This window comes from Syngnathus scovelli, chromosome 1 (genome assembly GCF_024217435.2).
Source record: "Syngnathus scovelli strain Florida chromosome 1, RoL_Ssco_1.2, whole genome shotgun sequence".
Lineage (NCBI taxonomy): Eukaryota > Metazoa > Chordata > Actinopteri > Syngnathiformes > Syngnathidae > Syngnathus > Syngnathus scovelli.
In genome coordinates this window covers 7248294-7270843 of record NC_090847.1, presented here as the reverse complement: position 1 = coordinate 7270843, position 22550 = coordinate 7248294, and the positions used below count along the sequence as shown (strand labels likewise).

General features: G+C 41.6%; 4 protein-coding genes across 8 annotated transcripts in view; 1 reads left to right on the top strand and 3 right to left on the bottom strand.

Moving 5' to 3' along the window:
- Positions 1-22550, bottom strand: part of LOC125977089 (uncharacterized) — a 213648-nt gene that overhangs the window by 98223 nt on the left and 92875 nt on the right. The window lies entirely within an intron of this gene.
- fam193b (family with sequence similarity 193 member B) lies at positions 537-10364 on the bottom strand. 3 transcript variants are annotated; one of them, XM_049733011.2, is made up of 10 exons: positions 10035-10364; positions 7728-8006; positions 6842-7028; positions 5864-6082; positions 4948-5359; positions 4679-4862; positions 3583-3816; positions 2076-3075; positions 1879-1954; positions 537-949 (listed from the first exon to the last, which is right to left on the bottom strand). In XM_049733011.2, exons 1-10 carry the CDS (start codon positions 10194-10196, stop codon positions 853-855), a joined length of 2850 nt encoding a protein of 949 aa, XP_049588968.1. In that variant the 5' UTR covers positions 10197-10364; the 3' UTR covers positions 537-852. The 3 variants fall into 3 exon arrangements, with proteins under 3 accessions (XP_049588968.1, XP_049588976.1, XP_049588964.1); XM_049733019.2 differs by having other exon boundaries at positions 2052-3075; positions 6842-6992; positions 10035-10363; XM_049733007.2 differs by having other exon boundaries at positions 2052-3075; positions 10035-10362.
- Positions 11391-15197, top strand: mxd3 (MAX dimerization protein 3). Of its 2 annotated transcripts, XM_049733511.2 has the most exons (7): positions 11409-11587; positions 11939-12053; positions 12953-13058; positions 13172-13201; positions 13287-13401; positions 13744-13909; positions 14111-15197. In XM_049733511.2, the coding sequence occupies exons 2-7, from the start codon at positions 12032-12034 to the stop codon at positions 14227-14229; spliced, it is 558 nt and encodes a 185-aa protein (XP_049589468.1). In that variant the 5' UTR covers positions 11409-11587; positions 11939-12031; the 3' UTR covers positions 14230-15197. The 2 variants fall into 2 exon arrangements, with proteins under 2 accessions (XP_049589461.1, XP_049589468.1); XM_049733504.2 differs by lacking the exon at positions 11939-12053 and having other exon boundaries at positions 11391-11587.
- Positions 15447-19845, bottom strand: prelid1a (PRELI domain containing 1a). The gene is made up of 6 exons (XM_049733482.1): positions 19683-19845; positions 19144-19263; positions 18546-18771; positions 16704-16817; positions 16466-16544; positions 15447-15933 (listed from the first exon to the last, which is right to left on the bottom strand). The coding sequence occupies exons 2-6, from the start codon at positions 19233-19235 to the stop codon at positions 15812-15814; spliced, it is 633 nt and encodes a 210-aa protein (XP_049589439.1). The 5' UTR covers positions 19236-19263; positions 19683-19845; the 3' UTR covers positions 15447-15811.

The window sequence follows — 22550 nt, the reverse complement described above, 5'->3', positions numbered from 1 at the left end:
AGAAATGGTTGAAAATGTTTCACTCACTCACTACCCCTTGTAACCCATGCCAAGGCTCAAAAGGGCCCCAAATAACCAGTTAATATGTACAAAAATCAAAATTGAGTGTGGGTTCAGACCTTAAACTGAACATTCATTCTGGAATGAATGCTGATCGTTTGGCTTCAACAACTATACCGGCTAATACTATAAACAAGAGTGAACACCAAAGAAGGGCTGACATTGAGCCAATACTTTTTGAGTGAGCAACCACATTTTCTCAAACACGTCATGCATCATTGGTCGCCCTCATGTGTTGGGATGGACTTTGTGAGACAAAAGTTAACTAAAAGTGCTTGTGTGATATATGAACACATTTTTCTTACCCTCAATTCATACTCAGATAGCAGTATAGGTTACACAAGGTGCAACGTTTTCGATGCATTTTGCTTGTAAGTAAACATTGAAGAAATTTGTCAAACATGCTGAATGTGACAACATCAGGGGAGAGCACCAGAATTAAAGCTCAGAAGTTTAACACAGTTAAAATGTCGGGATTCTGATTTTAAAAAAACCCATTTATTTTCTGTAAGGTAAATGTTAACATACTACATATGTCAGCACATGAATGCAGTGGACAAACACACTCATATTTCCATGTTGGACCTGTCACTTTGTGAAGTTTGCCATGACAGCAAAAAAGGGTAGAGCTGGCCTTGTATTGATCCCTGGCTGACGAGCCACAGGTTGAACGTCAGTGTTTTGAATGAGTTGTGAATAAGGTCCCTCTAGTCAACAAGAAGAAAACGGGGCCAAACACAACTCTACTGAAAGAGTTTGTGGTGTGGCATTTTAGCTTCTGGCTCTCGTCAGTTATTGAGCTGCATTGGAGGGAACTTTTTTGAGGCTGAAGTTGGACCAGTTCACCGCTACCTTCCGGCGCGTTTGTTTTGCCGAATCAAGACAGAACCTAGAAAGACGACAGGCATTTAGATATGGGGAGACTGGCAGAGGGAAACAAAGCGGACATTTTCAAATAACTTTTAATCCAGGGAAACCTCCCAAATTGAATGCTTCCTAAATTGTGCAATCTGAAGTTCAGCCAACATCATCGTCAGCATGCATGGCGTGCCTTTGACGTGATCAAATCTTATGAGACTTCTGTTTAAGCACGGTACACACAAATAAACAAAATTTGAGCAACCCCCTTCCCATCAAACTCAGCCTTGGCCCAATCCTCTAATGTCCTGAAAAGATTATCTTTATGTAGTGTGTGAGTGACAAATTGCAAATCTTTTTGTATGTACTTAGCACAAGTACTGTAGGCTACTAGTTAGCATTAAGACCCTGGAACAGATTACCCCTAAATCTCGATATCATGCAGACATTGGAGTCCAGAATTAGGGAATCGCGTCAACCCTGAAAGCATGTTGTATAGAAAGTGTTTTTTTTTTTTTAAGAAAGGTATGTTTTTAGACAGCCAAAGGGGTCCTTTGTTACATTAATTTAGGTCAGGCATGTTGTTGGACAGCGGAAGAGGTTTGTTTGCTCCACACACATTGAAGTATGTTGACATTTTATTAAAAAAGAAGCAATACGCAGATGACGATATTAGGTGGCTTGAGTAAGTCATTTTGATACGATGCGAATTGGATGGATGAGAATAAATTATTCTACTACTGTGTCTGGCCACACTCTTATTTAACTTGTGGATGACTGGGTGAATGCTAAGGTGTACGCACTACTCATTTAGCTTCGTATGGTCCTTATACCATCCATTTAAAATATTACTTGATCAATTTGCAATTGATGGAAAGGGATGAAGTCAAGTGCTTGGTTGATTTTCATTCGGTTTTGTAGGTTCTGATGTATTGGTGTTTGCTGATGTGCTCTATTTACCTTTTAAAGTATTCTACTTCCCGATCAATTTCATCCATTGACGTAGGATCCACATCTTTCGGAAGAAAGACGTCATCTAAAGATTAAATAAAGAGAATTAGAATTTATGGCTTGAAGGCATGTATACAAATACATAATTGGACATTGACATAAATATCAAGATTCGCCCGCACCAATAGCACTAGCGGATTTTTCACCCTTGCTCTTGTTCTTCTTATTCTTCCCCTTGGATTGCGTCTGATGATGCCCGTTTGCCGTAATGCCGGGATGAGCCTTGCGTTCTGTATCCTGCTCACATCGGCCCGCTTGCACCTCGCTGTCACCTTTAACCTTGTGTGCGTTCGGGGGGGCGACACTCGCTCCATTGGCTGCTGCGTTTCCGGATGACCTGTTCTCCTCGACTTTCTTCAGGCCGTTTCGCTGGCTGTCGGCTGCTTGCTGAAACTGTTTGAGAGCAGCTTTTGAGCCATTACAAATGATTTCCGCCACCCTTGACTCAGTGACTTTGGAATTGTGCTCTAATAACGTTGGCTCCTGTTTTTGCTGTTGCTGCTGTTTTTTACTCTTCTTTGACTTTGTACTGCCATTCCCAGCTGTGCTGTTCTTAGAATCTGAGCTGTCCTCCTTTGATTTCGGTGTCACTTGAGTCGGTTCCTCTGGCAAGACCTGGAGAAAGAGCATTTTTCCAGGGGAGTTGACTCGGATGAGCTTGGAGAGACCGGGTGTAGTGTTCGAGCCCTGGATATCCTTGGATCCGCTCGTGGTCCCTGTGGCTGCGGAGGTCGTATTTGGCGCCGTGTTTGTGTCCTCCCAACCATTCACCAGCTCCAGAGGGTTCTTATAGTTTCCCAGGGAAAGAGGGACCAGGTCGATTTCTATCTGCTGCATGTCAGAGGAACCGTTCAGATGGGACAGTAAATGGTTGCTCTCCAGCGTGGCCGCCTTTTTCGGGAAGTCGTTGACATCCAGATTGAGGTCGTACATGCTAAACGAGGCTCGAATTGAGTCTTTGATGGTATTTTTGATCTCTTCCAGCCGACTGGTGAGAAAACTGTTGACCCGCTCGAGCTCCAACTGGGGCCAATCCAATAAGCGTGACGTCTCGGCGGTGTCGGGCAGGGGCTCGTCCATGCACTCGGATGGATTGGAAGCGGCTTCGCTGCCTGCAGCACCCGCGTTGCCCTGCAGAGCTTTCTCCTGAAATGCACATGGTGTGATGGTAAATCTATTACGCTGAACTCAAGTCCTGAAAGTATTACGTTAATCGAATTCATAATCATTTATTTTGTGTCCAATTGAAAATAATTTAGATGCTTATTATTATCGGCACGCATTTTAAATGACGTCTAGCATTTGGTGCATCGGCCTTTGTTTGTAAAACCGTTAAATACAAAATAAATTACTCCGCCAAAAGGGTGTAATTTGGAATAAGACCAAAATTTACTGAAAAAAATCTATGCCTTATAAATTAAAAAAAAAAACTAGCTAGCAAACACTGATGTATATTCCAAGTCACCAAAAGCATTATGGCAAATAATTGACAAGTAAATGACCAAAGAAGCCTGCCAACCAATGGGACATTTTTACTGAAATGAAAACCTTTTTTACCTTTTGTAAATGATTGTGAACCTGACCACATTTCAATGAATAAATTCCATTCAGTATCAGGAAAGCAACTAAAAATAAGTTTGATGGCTGGCATACCTTCTTTTTTTGTTTGTGCCGAGCTCTTTTGGCTGCTTTGGCACTGTTTACAGGTTTGGGCTCAGAGCTGTTGATGAAGTCCAGCAATTCATCTACATCCCTGTCGTCGATGGCACCAGACATTGCCAGTTCTGAGTCCTGGCGCTGAGGCAGCTCCTCCTTGCGTCGAGTGAGTCGTGACCGGAGCTTCTCTCGGATCTCGGCGTAGTTTCGACTGGTTGGCGCGGCTGGAGGCTGTGATCAAAGAGAAATTCCAGAATAAGCTTTTCAGTCTTTGTGAGAATTTAAACAAAGAATCTACCTGCGCAAGAAACCCCTGCGCAAAACAATAGGGCCCGGATGATATGGATTGTTTGACTAATGAATGCTGACGGCGCTTTTTAATCACCAAATTTATCTAGACTACGAATAAATAAAATATTAAGCCAAATACTAAAATAACGGCGGCTCGGTGGCGCACTGGGTAGCACGTCCGCCTCACAGTTAGGAGGGTGCGGGTTCGATTCCACCTCCGGCCCTCCCTGTGTGGAGTTTGCATGTTCTCCCCGGGCCCACGTGGGTTTTCTCCGGGCACTCCAGTTTCCTCCCACATTCCAAAAACATGCTTGGTAGGCCGATTGAAGACTCCAAATTGTCCCTAGGTGTGAGTGTGAGTGCGATTGGTTGTCTGTCTCTGTGTGCCCTGCGATTGCCTGCCAACCAGTTCAGGGTGTCCCCCGCCTACTGCCCGATGACGGCTGGGATAGGCTCCAGCACGCCCGCGACCCCCGTGGGGACTAAGCGGTTCAGAAAATGGATGGATGGATGGATACTAAAATAACATTTGACTGTTTCTCAATAGTTTCTTCCTTTGGGATTTGTTGAACAACAGAAAGGAAAAAGTTGACGAAATCGGCCAATTTGAGGAGGGGGAGGGGGGGAGTTAATGTCACCATCTTTGTCCTATGTTGTAATATGTTAGGGTGTTAAAAAGAATTGGCATCACTTTTGAATCTTGCTTATTTTAAAATAGGTAATTTGGCTGATTTAATCATCTTGGCCCTACTAAACCGTAAGGGTGTAGGGCCAACTAAGGGTGGCAAAAAATGAATTGTACCGCATTGTGTCCAAAGAACTCGCAGTAACAGCAGTCGCAGTACTTTCCATCCTTCTGGTTAGTGGAAGAGGAGGCACAGGAACTCCTCTCAGAGCTGCTGTCTTCATCCTCCACTTCCTCTAACTCTAGCGACGGCTCACACATTGTCCCATTAGTCATTTTGTGGCCCTTACATCCCTGGTCCCTGAAGGGAAAACAAGAAAGACAACAAACTCAGTCATCAATCAATCGTGTTAATCAACTTTGATGGTTATTTCTTAGGGACTGACCTGGAGGCCCCAGTTGACAAGGTTCCCACATTTGAAGAGGCGGTCGTTCTCGTACTGTGTCCGTTGCAGGGGTGGTTACAGCCTGCCACTGACGAGCCTGTTTTGCCATGTTGTGTGTTCACAGCAGGAATGTGGGAGTTTTTGCACGGACTGGGCTTGTGAACTAATGTTGGGCTCTCTGGACTGGGAGAAGCCTTTTTAGTTGTGGATCCATGGAGGTTTGGTACCAAAGGGGAGAAAGGGGTGTGGCCTGCGACACCAGCCGTAGATGAAGACGTTACGTGGTTGTGCTGTCCCGAATTTGGCTTTGGGGTCAGGAGGGAGGAATGCTGGGACGACAGGCCCGTGGGACTATTGGGGGGTACCGACAAGTCTGTGTGTTGAGGATGATCGCTTGTGGGGAAGGCTTCACCTGGAAGAATCAGATATCATGTCATAATCATAGCACAAATACTAGAAATCAGATTTAGGTAGATTATATATATATTATTGTAACTATATCATTCTTATTATGTAAACAAGTGCCGATTCAGGATCACCCACAAAAAAAGATATACATCTAGAAAAGCTTACTTGCGTCTGATTAATAAAACGTTGAAACTTTGAAAAGAACGCTTAATATTTAAGATGTATGAACAAAAAATAACTTGGATTTTTATGACAAATAATGAACATGTAATGATACCCATCTGTGACAATCTTGTCACACAGATATGTAAAAACACAAATCTAGTGTAAAAAAACTTACACTTAAATCTTGATTGGAACGTGTACTGTGACGCTATAGTTTTAATGATTTGAATGAAAAAGCCACCTAATCATGAAACAAATTTGACTTCTGTGATCATCCTTTCGACTTGGGAGTAAAATTCAGTGAAGAGCGACTCCCAAGTGCAATAAGAAGCACTCCACACACCTTGTGGTGTTGGTCGATGGCACACGTTCTTGAAATGCTTGGGGGTAGTCTTGCAAAGGTCAGTTGAGGTAGAGAGGGGGGTCCCGGCCGTGGAACCATTGGTGTTCTGGGCCATTGGGTGACTGTAGGGGCACACTTTGGCTACCGACGTTTTAGCAGATTTCCCGGGTGCTTTGTGGAGTCCTCGTTTCTCATGACAGGCCGATCCCATAGTTAAACCTGCATGTTGGAAGGACAAAAAAAATATAGATATAGCAAACTCAAAATAAGGATAAATGGAGAGGACTTAAGAGATGGTGTACTTTTTTTCCCCCACTTGATATTTATTTTTACAGCGCTGCTCTTTTGTCATATGCACCTATTATATAAATGCTCTTCCCACTGCTAAGGATATGTTTCCTGGAGCAAAAAAACAACAACAAAATACTGACTTCACCTGTGGGCTGATGTATATCGTATGTGTGGCGAAAGACTTTCTTTTCTTTACATTTTAATGATGATTACAAGATTTGACAGCACATTGACATTTGCCTTATTTTCTCAGGGAACACTCAATGACAATTGCAAATGTCGGCATGTGTAAAGAGGAGAGTATTTATAAAAATTGCTAAACTAAATTGAAACTGTAAATGTTATTTGTTAATTGGATGGGAGAATCACTCCGTTTATATTCTGAATTTGTGTTTCCATGGCAGAGTTCCAAGTTTTTCGATGTTCCCCTTGCTTTCACCTCTACATTGATTGGAGACAGTTACGAGCTCCGTAGAGGGCTAATTAGCACAGATAATTGCTGTCTTTATGTCATCGAGCAGTTAACAGAGACCAAGAAAGCAACAACAGAGGCAGAATATTTGTAGCTTGAAATGATTATGCAAGAAGTAAGAATTTGTATGCAAGTAAGAGTTTGTACGCAGTCGCTGAATGAACTTCACAGAATGGACCTGAGGCCTGAGATATGAAAGCTTGAGGACGACAGACCTTGTTGTAGGTGTAAGGAAGCGTTGTGGCTGCAGTGCTCCCCTTCGTTGGGGTCGACTGAGTTCCACAGACTCCAGATTTTGTAGGCTGACATGTAGGTACTCGGGTCACAGTCCACAGTACTTTGCTCCGGGTAACCATTCCCGCAGCCCTGGAAATTACATGAGGAAGAGTGTGACAATGGTACCTGCAATAAGAAAACACACACAGAATGATTTAATCACAGGCCTTGTATTTCATAAATAGGTGTTGAAACTAAATCAAATTGTTATTATCTCAATCAGTGGATATGGAAGGAACTATACAAGTTTACATGTCATTATTTGTACAAACAATGTTTTTGAATCATAAAAGGAGATCTCTGCAGCAGTCATCCCATTCAACTATTTTTAGCAGTTGTAACGGCCAAGGAAATGCAACCAAAAAAAACTTCCGACACTTCCAAAAATGTTCAAACGTTGAAGTATACCGAGACAATTTAGTAGTCAGACAAGACGAGATTCACTGCAGAACCTGAAAATTAGTATCATTTGGAATTCAACCACTGAACATTTTTTTGGGGGGATGGGGATTCTAGTCACACAAAAACAAGCAAATCTTATAGGACTTAAAAAAAAAAAGAGAGATTTGCACTCAGGGATAAGGAGTTGTGCCATCTTCTTTGGTTCAAGGTATATCTGTATGTCTGTCTGTCTTATACGTAGTACCCCCAAGTGGCCAAGTACACACACCAGAATGAGCAGCATAACGTCCATTAAATAAAGTGGGTAATAAACACACAAGAGCTATAGAGACTAGATAACCTTAGTAAACACATTATCACTCTATTAAAATGTCAAAAAAAAGGATCCAAACATACAAGCTAGTTCCTTGCACTTCTATTTACCCCAGTTGGCTGCTCCTGCGCGCTTCGTCTCTCCTCCTCCTCAACACTCTTGCAGCAGCTCTGACATATCCACAGAGGCACCTCTCCCAGCAGGGACTGGGACAGCGAGGGTACCGAATCGGCCAGTTTATGCCCCGGCGCCTCCCGCAATAAGGCTTGGGAGAGTGCGGGCACGGCGTCGGCCAGTTTGGTGCCATGTCCCCCTGGGAGCCCGTTCACAGAGTTTGCTCCCCAGTCCTTAAATTCACGGTGGCACAGGAGGCAGCAGGTATGCATTGGCTGCAGATGCAAAAGGATACCAAAGTGAATTAATAGCACATAATTAGACAGCGACACAGTTTATTGGGTGATTAGCAAGATGTAACTTAAAATAACAGGGTGTGCTGCCTGACGTTGGAAACCAGCAAGACTGCACATTTAACTACAACTCGAAATCAAAGTGGTCATTTTTTTTAATCCAGTAAAAAAGTGGGTGCATTATATTATATAGGGTGTATATTTTTTTTCCTTTGTTAAGCGTACTGTCTTTGTTGCTTTTTGTTTGATGACTTGTATCTTGTCGCACTTATTGGTTTCTTTTTTTTTTTGAGTGGCAGCCTTTACTCTGAGCCTATTAACGTCTTTTATATGCGCTCTCTGTCGCTCCCATGAGAGCATCGACAGAACATTGTAAATTCTACACAGAAAGACCCAAACCGAAATTACAACCAAATGTGCGATCACTGATTTGGAGCGTTATGAATACCTTAAGGACAAATTATGACTAATATCAGATTACAATATTTCCCCGCTTTAATATTGCGATTCAATATGCAATTATTTTTTCAAGGTCCTCTGTATTTTTCAACAAACATGAGCAATAAATTAATCTAAATTACAATAAACAATATCAGATTCATTGTCAAGGATGTTTGATGTACCACTTTTCTTCAGACCAATACCAGTCCTCACTCTAAGTACTCACTGATAGAGTATTGATACCGCTCGTACTTTGGATGTGTAAAATTTCCTTTAGACAATGACGCAGATGATAAATCGGCAATGTTTCAGAACGCCAGAGTACATAGCCAACTACTGCTCAGGAGGAGTCATTCGGTACAGGATTTTCTTTGCCTTAAGTGGTCACGGCTGGTATCGGCATCCACCATGGGAACGCGATACCTAAAACAAAGCAGGTATCGGCCTGACACCGATACTGGTATCAGTACTTACTACTCACTCATTAATATCTATTATAAGTGAGGGTTTTCACAAAAATTAGGAAAACTGAACCGTGATATAGTTTTCCCACTTCAATTGAATTGTTACTTTACTAAACTTTGACTATCCTTTCACCATGACAACTTCACGATATTCTTAAACAAGTTTGATGTAAACATGTCAGTAAGTCATAATACAACAATAATGCAAACTAATCTGCGGCTTTATCGCTTTCACTTTTCAAATTCTGTGAACAATATGAAAACGTGGACTGTACTTCAGCACTGAACTCATCTAGAGCGATACATAGCATACACTTGTACCACATAGTTAAAAAGGTTATTCTAGTGGCACCTGGGTATAATCTTATTTCAGCTTCCCATGTGAGGCTTTAAATGGAATTACTCATTACAAGCAAGCTAGTCAAGTTCAGAGGACCCAGATAAGGTGAGTGGGTTGACAGATGGCTCGCCTAAAGCATGCCATCATGAATGTCTATCAATGGGTTACTAGTTTCCCATCAACTTTGCATTAGTGTTCCATTTTGGCACCATGCATTCCAGCGCCTGAGGTTGGGTTAAAAACATGAGTTGAGGGTGCTCCGGACTCGACAAAAATGTCGAGCGTTTGCAACATTGTTACAAAGCCGTTATGCATCGGCGCTAGCTAGCCCGATTAGCTCGTAGCATAGTTAGCCGCCGTTTCCTGTAGTGTGCGCAAAGTGAAGGTGGTAAAGTACGTTTGCGATAGCACGGCGAGCCTTGTGGCTAAAATGAGAGAGGGGGAGAGGGGGGTCGGGCTGTTGTGTGTTAAATGTTGCAAACGGGACGACGAAGCACAATGTCACCTGTCTGGCACACGCGATGGGCTTTGCACGGCCACCATGCCAAGCAACCAGGCAGTGGAGCGCAGCTACTTGAAATGTCGGACCCCTAACGTTCCATCCACTATCATTGTGTTCATCTATGCTATAGCGATTTACCCAGTAATGGTCAATTTGGCGATCCGGGAGGAACTGTTTTCATTAATCATACAGTATGGTGGGCTGAGCGAGGAGGCGTTAAACGTGGTCGAATTAGCCCATTGTGAAATGGGTAAGGAGCTTGCCTGGTTTGCTTTGGTGGTGGTGGTGGTGCTGGTCAGCCTCTCCACTCCAGCGCCTCCGCCAGTTGCATCGCCGGGAGAGACGGGATTCTTCGGTACGGTCTGCTGCGCGGGTACGAGCTGCTTCTGAGCGACGCTTTGCTGCTTGCTTTTCTTCCTTGCCATTGCGATGGGGTTCGCAAAACGCTTTGGCCAAGTTTGCACCAGTTTCGCTAATTCCAAGAGCACACTTTCGTTTATTCTCGGTCCACAAAATGTTCTTTCTCTCCTCCAGTCAAGACAACAGTCAATATGGCGGAGGACTGGTCGAGCACACTTGGGAGTTCATAGGTTACAGATACTGCTGGCTTGGCGGCTTCGCCTTCATAAGGAAAATACAACTGACGTCTACGAGTGAATTGAAGCTAGCACTGCCATATTTAGTAAGGGCAAACGTCTAACGCATTACTACAATTTTTTTAAAAAAATAGTAAATGAGATATTAGTATTACACAATCAAATTGAAATTTGTTCTAAGTTTTGGTTTTACATCAAACCGTTTTATTTAGCTATTCAACCAAATTCAAGAGGTTATTTCCAATACTCAAATGCACAAAATAGATTTTGGACGTTGGGCAAATATATTGAAATGGGTTTTAGTTTAAGTGTCTCCTTTATTCAACAACATAACGTTCAAAATGTTTATTTAAAAAATACACATCGTAAAATAATAGCTCTGTATGTTTACGTAAGAGGTCCACTCTGTATGTGGAACTGTAATGTCCGCCACAGAACCATTGTTTTACTTATGAGTTTGATAGTGTCACACATTTATACTATAGTATGCACGAGGAATTAAACAATATATTGTCAGTGACAGCACATTGTTTGTTTGTTTCTCAGTCTAACACAGTGTGTTATTGATACAAAACAAAAACAAAACGTAACACCTTATTTTTTAAAAGGGGAGGGCGGTAGAGAGGGCGCGACGTTGTAATTTTACGTCGTCCCTGAATGCATTCATGGCATTGAGAAATCGTGCAATCGCAGACTTTATGAATAAAAGGCACACTATCATATGTGATTTTCTGTAGATTCTTATCTTGAGGCGTATGTTTGAAGATATGGTTCCCCAAAGTAGAACTGATTGTGGTTAACTATCGGTTGATAAAATACACAATTTCATTTTTACCAAAGAGGACAAATGCGTCTTTTTAAGGCACACATTTAAGAAATTGGTATTTGTGTGCCCAAATTAAGTCAAGAAAATCCGATACATAACATTCATGTAGTTCTTTGTGACAATACTGAACTAATACGGACATTGTTTTTGTTCAAGTACTCAGAAGTCCGAGTTTAGTCTGAACCGTGAAGGCAGCGCCAGTGTTAGTGCTCAGTGATTGAATTGAGGACGTAGCTTACTAGCAGTCAGTCAGACTGAAACTGCTTCACCCACTTTCGCCGACCGACTCCCTTGTTCTTTTGAACAAAATAAAATAATAATAGAATGGACGGGTCCATTTGCAACATCCAAGTGCTTCTTCGTGCTGCCGAGTTCCTGGAGAGGAGAGAGCGAGGTCAGTGTCTATTTATTCACCACAAACGTCAGGCGAAGTTGCTTATCATTAAAACAATAAAACGCATTGAGAAGTTTGTGCAACTATGGTCTGCAAACAGAATATGAAGGCGAAAGAAAGAGACATGGTAACTGTACATGCAAATTGATTGATTATGCATGTTCAGCTATTTTGGACGAGCTCTCTATTTGACTCAGTGACCTACATATTGCTCACATCATTGTACTCAAAGGCGCCAATCTGCTCCAGTTTCAAAATTAAGCGGAGCGCTTTTCCGCCATTCTGACGGCGGATGTGCAAGTCCAAGTAAATGTTTTGCGCTGTTTGACTAATCAGCACTACAATTTTCAGATTTTAAAGCAATACGTGAGAGATTTCCGATGTTAGCCTTTACAACAGTGGACATTTTGAGGCGGGTGATGGCGCCAAAATCAAATACAGCTGATGCCAATGACAGACTCGACGGGTATGTCTTTTTGTGCATTTTAGACGATGATATACGTTCGTTTTAATACAAGTACTAGTCCGTGTCATCTAGGGTTGCCACCTGTGTCTGACAAAAATCCTGTAAATTTTGACCATCGAATCAACCTTTTTGTTTGTCCTTCGCACATATACCTCAAGGTCACACTTACACGCTGCAATTGTATAGCTGTAATTAGTAAAAATGGCACTTAATAGTTATTTGTTTAGTTAATTGCTTTATTTAATAGCAGGCCTTGATTATTTTGTTTTATTTTCAACAGTTTTTGTTGTGGACACCTGGGGGCAGTATTGTGTGTGTGTGTGTGTGTGTGTGTGTGTGTGTGTGTGTGTGTGTGTGCGTGTGCGTGTGCGTGTGCGTGTGCGTGTGCGTGTGCGTGTGTGTGTGGGGATCAATAGTTGGGTTGCTTGCTTATGTGGAATAAAAACAAGTAATTTTTCACGGTCTGTAAGAATAACCAAATGCAGCAATGTAAGGTGTAATGCCAAACCTGCCCTAGAGTGTGGTGTGTTGTTTTGCTTGTGTTTGCCTGTGCCACTGCTACTTGCTGCTCTTGGCTGGGTTTGCATATTCTTTGGTTGTCTCCCAATCCTTTCTAAATTGAATGTCTAAAATTTAGAACCTATTATTGTCTCAATCTGAGCGATTACTTGTTTTCAATCAAGTTTGAAGGTAAAATAAATCAACGTGGTCGTAACCCCACACCCCAACGGTACAATTCATGCAAAATTAGACTGTGCATTGCATTATGCAATTTCAGCAGATTGTTCAGCGGTGGTATCATACTGAGAAGCTATGTGTAAACTAAGCCTGTCAGCAGTTTAGGCGTCGGGCTGCATAAGGATGGAGTGAATTTGCCATATTTGTAATGTGTTTTCCAGAAGCGGAACATGGGTATGCTTCACTTCTGCCTCCCAGTCCGACTCTGCCTGATAAGAGAGGCAAACAAAAGAGCAAGAAGATGTCTGCTGGTGGCAATGGCAATAGGTGAATGCATTCCACAACACACTGCTGACAGTAGGGTGTGGTGCTTTTTAGTGTGGCAGTTATTAAAATAATTTGTTTCCATTAACACACCTTTTCTCGTGCTGTAAATGCAGATCTGTGCACAACGAGCTGGAGAAAATCAGGTGACTAATATGATTGTGTTTTGGGAGAATAATGATCCACATTTGAATGAGTTGCAGTCATACAAATTGTCGCTGTGCTTTGCAGACGAGCACAGCTGAGGCAGTGCCTGGAGCAGCTCAAGAAGCAAGTTCCTCTATCGTCGGATTCGATGAGGAACACCACACTAAACCTGCTCAGGCGGGCCCAACTGCACATCAAGGTAGCAAAATAGAAATTATAAATTATCATCTAATGATACAATTTCTGTAATGCCTACTGGCAGATGTTTGTAATGCGTTACTTTTCTTTTTAACAGTGTGAGAGTTAAAAAGAAAGTCACTCTGTGTGACACATTGAATTCATCCACCTCTGCAAAGTCCAAGATACATTGAATACCTCTGATAATGTTTAAAACAAAAAATCATTTTTGTAAAAGCAGAATAGACTCGTGCACATGATGACAGCTCATTTCAGTTGTCAGAGACAGATGACCACTTTTCTTTACAGTTGTCCCCGAACTTCAGCTGACATCTCCACTGCCCTTGTGCGTATTTTATCACAGAAGCTGCAGGAGCAGGATGAGCGCGCCATGCAGCTGAAGGGCCGTTTGCGCTGGGAGCAGAGGGAACTGCAGGTGCGTCTGGAGCAGCTGCAGCGAGGGGCCGAACGGATGAGGAACGACAGCCAAGGCTCCACCATGTCGTCAGAGAGGTCGGACTCGGACAGAGGTTAGTTTTATCTTGCGGCAATAATCATTAAAATTTGGCGTGCATGTATTTTCCCTTGCCCCTGGGCTCGAAAATGGTTGTCCAAGTGTAAATTTTTGCCTCTGCTGTTTTATCGTACTGAAGAAAACTCCCTTGCAGCATATGTCTATTTGACCAGCAGGTATGGTTAAACTTCAAATGTCCATTGTTTGTTGCTTTCAGAGGACGTCGAGGTGGACGTGGAAAGCATCGTTTTTGACTGCATGGACTCTGAAGAGCCGCACATTGCATGCAGCACCACTGATCACTGTTACTCCACTATGGGCAAAGCCTGGCTATGACAGCAGCTATTATCATTCTCATCATCATCATCATCATGGCGGAGGGGAGGAAGAAAGAACATTCCAAATATGAGCAGGGTGAGGACAACGATACCGCACAAATGAACAACCCCCCCCCCCCTTTTTTTTTTTTCTTCCAAAGGTAGTTTTACAACATTGTTTGAATGTTACACCACAAGCGTAATCATGATTTTGGTTATGACTGAGCTGTGTCTATTTGCACTGAAGAGCAGTTCACATCACTGGGCTCGGATGGCTGTACCAAGCAAATTCAAAGCCATGAAGACACAATTCTTTAAGGGATTTGTAAGAAGAAAAAAAATCCCCCTAAAAGTAATAGACTTTTCTTGACTTCAATATGCCTACACTGACTTCAACATTAAACTAAATTTACTGTAGTTATTTGTTAAGTTTCTCTTAAGCATTACAGTATATTTCAGTAAGGCCACATGTAGCCTGCACTTAAACATTAATCTCTGCTATGGTTTGATATACACGGTGTCATTTCTTGTTTTCTTTTATTGCACATGAACAACCTTGCATTGCACTTGTTTCGTCTCCTTTGAGTTGTGAGTATATCAGAAGTGAAAACACAGGTAACAGGACTAATTTGGTGGCTATTATTGCACAATTATGTGACTGTGCCTGAGATTCATTTGGTGTATTTGCACAATCTAGTCTGTTATGAAGTGTGAGAGTTTTGATGCCTGGTGGATGGAAAGCATCAATTCTTGCACAGCCATGGTTCTTGATCACTATTAACAAATTCTATTGGTAATGATTTTTGCTGTACGAGTATATTGCTCTATATTTCATAACCGAAGGCAAACTTTGCCCTCACCTTTACGTATATGCAAAATGCCTTATTACCTTTTTAATGCTGTTTTATGTATTCACTCTCTCCGCCCAGTAATATTATGTAGCAATTTTTGTAAGCTTTTTATGAATAAATATTTTCTATATTTAAAGAGTTTGGCTTTATTTTCTCAACACAAAAGAACACAGGAAAAAATATGGTGTCCATTTATTGTTACAAGACCATCTTTTTTTTTTTTTTGAGCGCATTGTCTTCATTTTCTTTTCACAATTTCACTTTCAGTGCTTAATACTTTGATTGCTATATTACTAAGACTTCATTACAATTGTTTTTTGCAGGAGGAATCTGTTAGTTAATATAATCATTTAAAAAAATGAAACGAGGTAAAAATCGGACTCGATAAAGCTGCATCAAACATTTAATTGTGAAATGTATAAGCTGTATATTACAAAGCAAGAGTAAACACAAACATGATGAATGTGGAGGTTGCATGAAGGCGACAGGAACAGTTTTCTGTCACATTAAAGCACTTGTGTGTATGTGTGCGACCTGAGTTGGAGAGGAACATGATCAGGATGACTGATGCAAGTACTGGTGGGCTGGAGGAGGTTACGCTCAGGCTTTTATGTGGTTTACCTGCTGCATCGGTGGGTTGCTTCGTCACAGAGGCATCTTACCAACTCAGTCAGTCTCCACAAAATGCATCAGTGCACTGAGGAGGGTTTAAAGACAAAAGTGTCCCCGAAATCCGAGGTGAAGTGATCATCACACGTATTGTTTCTTATGCGCCTGTGAGGCCAAGTCTTTGGCTTTCTCTTTAGCTGCTAGTGCTGTCTCTCTCGCACGCTCTGTCGCCGCTTCTGCCAAACTCTTTGACGGTATTTCCCCTGCACAACAAACAATTCAGATGAGAATGAACCGTGTAATCAGTTTCAGGCAGTTTTGGTACACAGTGGGAACCAGGTGAGGGGGTGATGGGGGGGAGGGCTTCTCGATTAGTATATGTTAATCACTATCATATTTTTCTGTTGAGCCTTCTGCAGAGTATTATCGTTTATGTTTCATGAATCTGTTCAATGAGTTTCACTTTTGGAATTGAACTACAGAAATAAATCAACTTCAGTTTACTGAAATACCCCTGTAAAAAGGTTGTCAACTTGTATTCAGCAGAGACTATTTTGATCCCCTCTTATCAAACTGTCCCATTTTAGAACACTGCTACACAACTCATGCTTTGTGCAAGTGTTTTCCATGCACCGCTAGATAAAAAGAAGACTGACAAGTCGGCAATCAAAACTACTTCTGAGAATGCATTTTGACTTCAGCAGTACTGCAACTTCACTGCTTTTCTTCATTTTTCCTCAATAACTAACAATAAAGTACCAAATGTTGGAGCAGCCCAATAAATGTGCTTCATACCTTGCATTCTGGCCAGCACGTATTCAAAACCCTTCATGGTCTTAGTAACACTCTTCTTAAACCTGGCAAGGCCGAATTCCTGCATAGAGACAAGCAAATATTTAAGAAAGCGCGGGCAGCTTCATTTCAGCCATTCAAATCTTGGCATACTACGTATATCAGTGCCAAATATTCTGCAAGTGAATATGAGCTATACAACTTGTTCTCTGTGTTGGTTGGTACGGTTTGCTTTACTTACCTGAACAGCTCTCGAGAGTCCATACACATTGGAAGAGATCCAAGCCTCTCTATTTATCTCCGTCCAGCTGCCATTCTCAGGGTTTATTCGATATTCACATCGCTCTTTCACAGACTGGGGGCAAAAAGAAAAGTGCATAGGCAAAGTGAGGTCATTTCCAGTTGGACGTAAACAAGGCTGATGAAGAAAACTGGTCAGGGAGGCTGCACCAAGAGGCTTCCGGTAACTTCACAAACAAATAGTGCCTGACTGTTGAGGATTTTTTTTTTTGATGATTTTGTTATTTGGTAAGATTCTAAGAACTGATTAATAGGCCAATTAATAGAGTTTTTTTAATGAATTAAGAAATGCTTTTTGGGTCCCTTTGTACGAACAAAGAGACGAGTTATAAGATTTAACTTTACAAAAGAGAAAACTATCAGCAAAAATTTACTTTTTTTTCTAGGAAGGTGAATTTCCAAATGTCGAAGTTTTACTGTATTTTGTCATGTGTCCACGTGAAATAAAAGCAACAAAACCAGTAATCAGCTGCTTTTTTTTTTTTTTTTATAAATACCGTAATTTTAAGACTACAAGTCGCTCCGGAATATAGGTCGCATTAGCCATAAAGTGCACAATAACGTGAAAAAAAACATAAGTCGCTCCGGAGCGTAAGTCGCATTTTGGGGGGAAATTTATTCGACAAAATCCAACACCAAGAACAGACATGAACGAGCAACAGGCTAAACGATAGGTATGATAACGTGATATAAACACAAACGAAGAGCTGAGAATGGGCCTGACGTAAGATTCAGAGTTATTAAAAAAAACTATTACATAAATAACACGTTTATAAAACCATGTGTCACTCCAATTCATTAAATCCATCGATCGTCGCTTGCACTTTAAAATATTCCACAGGCCCATATAATGATATATAAATTAGATATCAAATAACTATTATATAAGCAATAATATTATCAAACCATCTGTGCACTCTAAATCATTAAATCCATCGATCAAATTCCTCGTCCTTTGTCAACAACGGCGCGCGTGCGCCCTGACGTCAGCCTCGTCGTTTTTCCACAGATTTAGTATATAACTATATTGTAGCGTTAACAAAGTACAAGGAAAGACGTGGGTTTGGTAAACGGCTCTTTATTTAACAAAACAAATTTCCAGGCGTGTGGCAGCGTGGACTTCCAGCCACGGAGGTGGAAGAGAGATCCATAGAATAGGACCGGGCGTGTGTAAAAGCCATGACCGAGCCCCATCCACCGTCCCCGGACAGCCACCCGGCCGAGCGCTGGCCCTCGACTTCTATCCCCGGAGGTGAAAGGGAGTAGGACCGGGCGTGCGTAAAACCCATAATAGTTTTTTAAACCTTCTGTGTCACTCCAAATCCTTAAATCCTTCAAACTCTTCATCCTCCGTGTCACTTCGAAACAAAGCCGCTAATGATGCCGGTAGTACGTGGGGCCCTTCGTCATCTTCGTCATCCCGTGATCAATCTTTGTCCTTTTTGTAAACAACCGCCGCGCCACGCCGCGTCGCGCTGCTGACGTCACTTGAAATTCAAATTACAGTAATCCCTTGCTACATCGCGGTTCCACTTTTTTTTGGGGGTGAAAATTTTTGAAAAAAAACATACAAGTCACTCCTTATTATAAGTCGCCCCCCCACCCAAACTATGAAAAAAAAACTGACTTATAGTCCGTAAAATAAGGTAAGCTAATTTTTTGCATTTTTTAAAAGAGCTGATATGAGAGGATGAATCCGCTGGCCGATTAAATCCATAAATATAGTACTGTATATCCAACCGTGGCCTTAATTGATAGTGTGCCAATTCTTTGGTTGTCATACCATGAGACGGGCGTGGCTGATGTTCCAGGTCAGTGTGGTCATCGTTCTTTTCCGAGGATCCACAATTGAATCCTCCACGATATACGCGCAGCTGGCCATGTGTTTTGGAAGATAGCGCTCCATCCAGCGTGGAGAGCGGCTTGTTTTGGTCAGAAGACGTCTGGAAACGAGGCAGTTGCTTGGAGTCACCTCTCGGAAAATGATGTCTTCAGTCAGAACGTGGGTACTGAAAGGCAAACAAAAACCACACTGATAGGACTATCAAGATAACCAGGAATTGGCTGGCAATCACTACAGCATGATCCAGTTTACACTGCACCATGGATGGACGCTACAGATGCACCAATGCCACTTTTGTCAGGCTGATCAAAAGTACAAGTACTTAAATTAGCAAAATTGATGATCTTGATAATTCATCACTAACACATTTTTAAAACTGAAATAAAAACAAGAGCAAAAACTTTTCTTGACCACAACATAAGCTTCACAAATACAACATATTTTAGAGTAATAACTGAAAATGTTTCAAGACAAAAAAATACAGTTTTTTGCTATGTAAAATGTGAATTTAAGAAATTGCTCAAGACTTTGACCTCACCTGTAGGGGTTTGGATACCGTTGCCAGAAAGCAACGCAAACTTGGTCCCAGGAGCTTTTCAGCAAGCCTGCGCAGCAGAAATACTTGACCATTGTTCCCCCTATAAGGTATGGAAACAACCTGCGGAGAGAGAACGTGAAATGGATTGAAAGAAATTAAAAACTGTTCCTGCATTTAAAAGAAATTATGGCTCATTTGAGAATAATTAAATGGCTATACTACACTTCGCCCACTTGCTTTGCCCCCCATACATTATGACTGTCTACAGCATTTGAGATCACCGTTAAAACACCTACATAGGAATGTCATCATAGAAAATAATAAGAATAAGATAAATTCTCTCTCTCTCTCTCTCTCTCTCTCTCTCTCTCTCTCTCTCTCTCTCTCTCTCTCGAACATCGTAGCTGTCATGTGTCACGTACGCACGCTAGCGTTGTTAGCACGAACTAGCCTAGCATACAGGAAATTTTGAATGAACTGTTCGAGAACAACGTGCGGTCTCATACCAAGCGTAAGATTACAGAAGTATAAGTAATCACCTGTATGGAAAAGATATTCATAGGACGAGTATTTTCATTTTTGTTTCTTCTAGCTCCCATCAGGTAGTAGTTATCCGTGTGACCAACGCTAAAAGCCACACGGACGAAATGGAAGGTCACACCGTGACGTCGTTTCTGGTCAACGTGAACCTGCGATATCTTCATTAGACCACTAGAGGGTAGCAAAGGAGTGCACTATTTTATAACAACAACTTTACGTTCATCTACTTGGTCATTTACTAACAGGAAGTTAGGCATTGCAACTTAACAATGGGCAAATTTAAAGTATGTTTTATTTTTTGTTCATTTATTTGGATTTAATTGATTAGTGTTTTTTTCTGGTAAAATGTTGTGACTGTATTTCATATGCATGACTTAAATTGCAAATCCTCTGTGAATTTTTATTTAAAAAAACAAAACAAAAAACCTTTAGCCCATTACCAGAGTCACATTATCAATAGTTGTTTATTCCCTGGAATTGGTTAATTGAAATGTATTACCAAAAAATAATTAAACATTGAACAATTGATTTAAATAACTAGTTATATGACTGCACTAACTAAATCAATATTACAATAATTACATAATTTATAAAATAGAAAAATCGAATAAACCGTTAACACATTTAACACATTTCAGTTTTTCTTTTACACATGCTGTAGGCATGACTTTGCCTAGCTGTCCTTTTTAAAGGGCAAAGGTTTTGCCAATTTAAGGGTTGCAAACTTTACTGGGATGCCATCCATCCATTTTCCAAATGGATTTTCCTCACAGGGGGCATATTCTCACATGTGCCTAGTCTCACAGCTGCTCACTTTACCTTCATAAGATCCTCCCATCCACTTAAGCTCGCACTATGCTCTATCACAGGGGTCACCAACCTTTCTTAAACCGAGAGCTACTTCCTGGGTACTGATTAAGGCAAAGGACTACCAGTTTTGACACACACTTCTGAAATAGCCATTTTGCTAAATTTGGCTTTCACTATGTGTTAATATTCTCATTTCCAGTTCACATGTAAGTGTGATTTTAACAAGGATAGCAAAAATACAGTCAAACCTTAGTTTTTGACCACAATCCGTTCCAGAAGGTGGTTCAAGAAGCGAATCGGTCAAATTCCGAATCTATTTTTCCCCATTACAAATAATGGAAAACATTTTAATCCGTTTCAAGACAAAAAAAAACCCCGCCTTTTTTAAGCATTTTTTCATTTGCGCATATTTGTCCGATCGCGCAACTGTAGCGCACCGCCGAGCGCGCTACCGAAGCGCGTCGCCTACCGCGCAACTGCACCGTGCTGGTCGCATTATTGTGACAGAGCTGTCGCTGAAATTTAGAAAATATTTTTAAAGTCCTGATGTACTTTCCAAAATTCAAGTGGACCTAAGTGCGCAGGGAGTTTAATTTTGTCCGATAGCGCAATTGAAGCGCACCGCTGAATGCGCAACAGTAGCGCGTCGCAGACTGCGCAACTGCACCGCGCTGGTCGCATTATTGTGACAGAGCCGTCGCTAAAATTTCGAAAATATTTTTAAAGTCCTGATGTACTTTCCAAAATTTAAGTGGACTTAAGTGCGCAGGGAGCTTAATTTGGTCTGATTGCGTAACCGCAGCGCGCCGGGCACTCAGTGTCGCATTTCTTTAAGAGCGTCTTTGTGTTTTAGGATGGCTTTACTGCTCCCACATGCTTTCTTTGGAGGCATGATTAGGGGTTAATACAATCCTTAAAGTAACGAAAATACAATGACATCGGCGTTGGTCGGCATCCGGACCGCGCGGTCGGGTTTTCTCGGGTCCTCCCGGCTCATCTCGCGAGGTTCGACCTCCGAATTTTGTTGGACAACCGAAGCAAAAAAAATCTCGAATTTTTTTGTTCAAATTCCGATTCGTTCGAGAACCAAGACGTTCGTAAACCGAGGTTTGACTGTAAAATAAATAGATGCAGCTCACTGACAAGTGCCGCTATTTGAGCTAATTTTAGAACAGTCATGCGGGCGACTCATGCGGGCGACTCATGCGGTCCTCACGGGCGACCTGGTGCCCCCGGGCACCGTGTTGGTGACCCCTGCTCTATCATGAAACGCACGCACTATGGTTGAGCGCACCCTGAAATGAGAGCGTTCCCTGTCAAATCTGGAGGAGCGCGCATTCTCCCAAAGCTTAAGCGTTTTTCCCCTTTCTGCATTTTAATAGCTGTATAGTAAGTTGTGAAGGTGAAACATATTGTTTTGAATCCAACAGCGCAACTCAAAAACGACTCCACGATATAATAATAAAAATAATTTATAAATATTTTTTAGAATATCAAAGTAAATGCTGCAGAGGCTGACACACCTACCTTATATTATTGTGAATTGTTATTACCCTTGAAACTACACCACTTTCTCTCTGAATCTCATTAACTGATGTGTTTGTGAATGGTTTTAAGTCAGGCCCGCGGGCCAAATCCGGCCCCCGGTCAGATTTCAAACGGCCCGCAGCTACGGTCTTATAATGTATTATTTATGGCCCGCCTGCACTGTCAAATTGAAAAAAAAAATAATGAAACTTGAAACTGTAATTCATCCTATTACCAAAAGTTGGTGGCACCACCTCTCTCCGCTCATTTCTGCCATGGCGACTGCAATGAAAACGAGTCAAGTTGATATTGAAGGCCGTCGCTTTCAAGAGAAATGGGAATTACAATATTTCTTCACTGAAAATCAAGGCAATTGTGTTTGTCTAATGTGTAGAGAGACAGTTGTCTTGTTTAAGGATTTGAACCTAAAGAGACACTAGAGATTTTGTTGGATCAGAGGATTTTTTCACCTCAATATATTAGACGAAAAAATGCTACACATACGACAAGCTAACAGGGAGTGACCGAGC